This window comes from Vigna unguiculata, chromosome 5, assembly GCF_037176805.1.
Source record: "Vigna unguiculata cultivar grain cowpea cultivar isolate G323 ecotype 2 chromosome 5, ASM3717680v1, whole genome shotgun sequence".
In the NCBI taxonomy this organism is placed as follows: Eukaryota; Viridiplantae; Streptophyta; class Magnoliopsida; order Fabales; family Fabaceae; genus Vigna; species Vigna unguiculata.
This window is the reverse complement of record NC_140796.1, coordinates 5,637,553-5,642,178: the sequence shown is the minus strand read 5'-3', so window position 1 is coordinate 5,642,178 and position 4,626 is coordinate 5,637,553. Positions and strand designations below refer to the sequence as shown.

The 4,626-nt window shown below is 33.3% G+C and overlaps 1 protein-coding gene across 1 annotated transcript; it reads right to left on the bottom strand.

The window, feature by feature from the left end:
- Positions 1-1,919: 1,919 nt before the first annotated feature.
- Positions 1,920-4,220, bottom strand: ATI1 (mesoderm induction early response protein). Its single transcript, XM_028070829.2, has 2 exons — positions 3,366-4,220; positions 1,920-2,336 (listed from the first exon to the last, which is right to left on the bottom strand). The coding sequence occupies exons 1-2, from the start codon at positions 4,200-4,202 to the stop codon at positions 2,232-2,234; spliced, it is 942 nt and encodes a 313-aa protein (XP_027926630.1). The 5' UTR covers positions 4,203-4,220; the 3' UTR covers positions 1,920-2,231.
- Positions 4,221-4,626: the final 406 nt, after the last annotated feature.

The following is a 4,626-nucleotide window of genomic DNA, read 5'->3' as shown; positions in this document are numbered from 1 at the left end:
TCTCAATTTTTTATTAGATTATGATTAATTATTTTTTAGTATTATTTACAAAAAAAGTATATTGATAAAGAATGAAAGAATAAATTAGTTGTTTAAAAGTGATGAAAAATAAATTATTGACTAAAACAAGATAGATTATACATCTTCACATATTTTGAAGCATTATACTAATGATAAAAACTGTTCAGTTAAAGAAGTCATTTTTAAGTATTATACTAATGATTGAATCTAATGATCTCAAAATTATATTACTTTGATCCCTCCAACGCTTTTGGTCAAGATCCGTCACTGACTTCCCCTCCATCCACTAATATTGAAGTCGCCAATTCTAATATTGTCATTTTTTTTATTGTATCTGATTAATCCAAAGTTAAATTATCAGAAAGTAGTAAACCTAAACACAAATTAGTTTCAATTTTAACTTCAGTTGCAATGTTTATTGACTTCGATCGTACCCTTTAGTTTATTTTCTCTTCTTAAATGTCCCTTCAAATAAAAGGACATTTAAAATACATATATAAAGACTATCTTCATCATTTATCCTTATAGAAGTTTTTAAAAGTAAGAACTCTTCATTTAGTGAAAGGTGGTGGAATGTTTATTAAGAAATTGAAATTAATTTGGCGAATAAGAGAAAGAAAATCAGCTTCTATTTTCTTTATAGGTGTATCTACAAAATTTATACCTGTATGGTATTAATTTCACACGAAATAACATAAAATGCTATCAAGAAAAAGAGATTCTCCATGACCACCATGCTTTTCCAGTCCACAAATATGGGAATTGCAATACATTAGATCCAATAGTCCACACCCATCAAGTTACTAAAATAATTCAAATTTAAAATTTATGATCATAACTAGGAAAAATACTTAAGCTTCCTCAGATTGGTACTTTCCAGTGAAAAAATTATATGATTATCTTTTAGTAAAAGAAATTCTATTGCATATTATATGAATAAAAATATTATTTTATTTTATTAAAGAGTAAAGCTTTCAATCAAATTTTTTTTATATAACAGTATAAATAAAGTTGCATCTTAGTCTTTAAATACATTCGAATCCCAAAATGAAATTGTGATTCGTCAGATTGTGTGTTAAAGTAGGTCCGTTCGCTAAATCTACGTGCAATAATGTGTTTGTGAATTTTCAATTTAATGACCAGTTTAATGAAAATTTCAATACTTCAAGGGTAAGTATTATGAGTTTTTATACTCTGAAAACTACATAGTTTTACCATTTAGGAGAGAAAAAAAATGTTTAATAAGGTTATTTTTTCTAATATTTTTCATATTTATTTTCTCAAATTTTCAATTCAATTCCATTTTAGTTAAAAAGAATATAATTATTTTCATAATAGTAATAAGAAACTAATTGTGTTCAATTTTCACAATATATTTTTCACATCAGTAAATAATTAAAAAGACCATGCATCCATCTAAGTTGAAAATTCCATATCTGTGTCAGGTTCCACTCTTTTGTTAGTCATTGAAGCAATATTAACAAAATAAACCACATTAACATTTTTTAGTTAAAATAAAAACCAAATTGTAAAAAATCGAGATAAATTTTACAAATATTGAAAACAAAAAAAAAATCTATTAAACTGAAAAATAACAATACTTTAGTGATAAAACAGAGAATTTATTCACAAAAGCCTTTATGAACTGACTGGTGAATCATATGAACCAGTTCAATCAGATGTTTTACAGGAAAATCAATGTACCCTTAATCACAAGTCCACTTAAAACATGTCGTTGGAACCGAGCAACACTTCACCACGAGTGTAGTTGTTCTCATGTGTGCATCCTTATTCAACGATATCTATCAATTCATAACCATGTAACCACAGCATGCAGTCTATTATAGTTTAGAAACTGAGGTTTCACTCTCGTTTGCGAGATCCCGAAGCCGTCAGAGTCAAAGAAAAACTAAATACTCACCATTCAAGCAATCACTTCATTTACATCTTTCGTGTTTAAACTGCCAATTTCACATTATCAAAATACATAACTTACCAAGTTGAATAAAGATGAAGAAAATCCACAGCATATAATGTTTGGTCACTGACATTCATAACTGGGAAAGGTCAACCAATCCTGCTACCGAACCTGGATTTCACAAATGTAGCACTTTTCATTCTCAACCTCTCTCATATAATTTTTCGTCATCATCTTCACTTACCACAGGGATAGGATGCACGTGCACTTAGCCACCTTTTCCTCAAGTACTTTAACTTTCACTAGAGGAGCTTCCCCTGACCAAGGAGCCACGACGGTGGCCACCAACAATCACATCTTTGAATCGAATAATGGGAGCAAGCACCCTGCTCCTCACCTGTGGGAGCATTAAGATGGAGAATGTTAGTATTTTTGAAGTAATACGAGAAATCAAACCGAGCAGCTAGAGAGAATTGCAAAAAAAGAGTTCGTGGCACTCTTTCTGCCGATGAAGTAGAGCCTCAAGTTGACAAAAAATACCTTGAATATGTAGTAAGATTTATGCTTCTCTAAAGGATAGGGAAAGTCAAAGATAAATTTTTTTTCAGAAGTTCTTCTACCACTGCTAATGTTTCAGATAAGGACAATAAATAATTACATTACATTGCTCATAAAATTAAGTATGACATTCTCAAATTACAGTGGAATTAAGTTCATTCTGGTATAAAAATCAGCACACATGGTCGTTAGGCCTTAAGACATTGTTAACGACCCATAAAGATACAAAGGACGTCACATGATTTTCAACAGCTAGACTAATTAGATGGACAGGTGAAGATGATACACAACCATTGCAGCGGTGTGGAATTAAAAATTTATTCTTTTGGATAGAAGGTACAGCTCAAAACATGTTGCTGAATAAGAAAGATGAAAGTTGCTTTGGTAAGTATATTAAATACATAAATACTGGGCAACCAAGATACTTTGAAAAGATTGGGACATTGCAATGTATCGGGGTGGAGGGTCAATGACTCATGATTCTGATGCTTTGTTCCTGTACTTTGGTTTTGAGTAAATCTTTTCCCCAATTCCAAACTTCAATCAATAAACTTTAGCCTATTAAAAAATATCTTCATTATTATTCATCACTGCATTACCAATATCAGATTTTGTCCAGTGTCAATGACATAATAGTGTTATATAGTGACATACTGGTTAATGATGAGTCCATTGTGCATTACTAGAGTCATATAATCAATGAAGCATATTGTCTATAACACATTAGAGCAGCGACTAGCTTGTGAATAATGTACGACTTTGGACAACCTTACACCATTTATCATATACATATATTTTCTGATCATTTATGAAATCAAATATGCTAACATAAAATGTTTCTAAGAACGCATGATGATAATGGATATACCTCCTCATTTATACTGATTTGCCATTTAAGTTGTAAAGCTCTTTCCTGCTGCCAATGTTGGCCGAGCATTACTAGACCCATCACAGCAGCAGCAACGAAAACAGACCAGAATGCGTTTGTCTCTTTGGCATGAGCATATAAGGAGGCAGCTCTTCGCTTCCACCAAGCTCCACAGGGAAGATCTGAAGTGTTGTATTCATCATCTTTGGAAGAGTTCTTTGACAGTGATAAATCAGGAGACACGTTTGAACCTTCGGATTCAGTTGTTTCAGGCTCAACTATGCTTTCACCATATGCTGTTACACCACCAATTGTTGTTTCACCTTGGAAAGAAGTGTATTTTGCAGGATCATACATAATCTCCCCCTTTTCAGTCAAACCAAAATCTGGAAGAGTTGTACCTTCCTCAAACTCTTTACCTCGAACAGATAATCTATTGATTTTCTGATCAAAATAACGCATTCCCTCAAACTCTTCTGAAACCTCCAATCCTGGTAATGTCAAGTTTTCTTCATCTTTTCCACTTGGTCTTATCACTTCTCCAACAGTCTCATCAGAGTTAACATCTTTGTCTCCAGAATCATCATGAATCTCACTATAATCGGGTTCCACAGGCAAGTTTTCATGCTGACTGGGTGGAAAGACAAAGTGACCAGACATGAATAAAGCACGTGACGTTTCTGCTTCATCCGGTACAAATGAACTTTCTCTCCCCTCATCCTTCATCTCAACATCATCAGGACCAGGAGCAGCTGCATATGTCGATGCCGTGAGAGATACAACCTCCCATTCATTCCCACGAGAAGTCTTGTCCCCTCCATCTTCATTGTCTGCCATCTTTCGTCTTCATCAGAAGAATGGAAATCAAATTCTAATTCAACTTAAAGTACACTTATTTTTTGACTCCACGAGGTGGCATGCATAGGTGGATTTTATTTTTTAAATTAAAATTAATTTTATTAAACCATTTTACTTCAGACGTGGCTAGGTTTTCTTTGGAGAGTGGGTGTGCGCAGAGTAAGCAAAAACGAAGAAAGGGAAAAGAAAGAAAGAAAGGGAAAAGGAAGAAAGGAGAAAAAGAGAGAAGACGTGTGTTGTAGTGAAATCGAAGAAGACGAAGGGAGAAGACGAAGGGAGAAGACGATCTTCCCAGAGTTAGGGCTTTTGTTGCTCTCCATTGTTCGATTCAGCATCGTGGTTCGTAGGTCTATTTTTTTTTTCTGTGCGTTTCTCCACTACGCCAACAGGTTTGTGGTTTTTT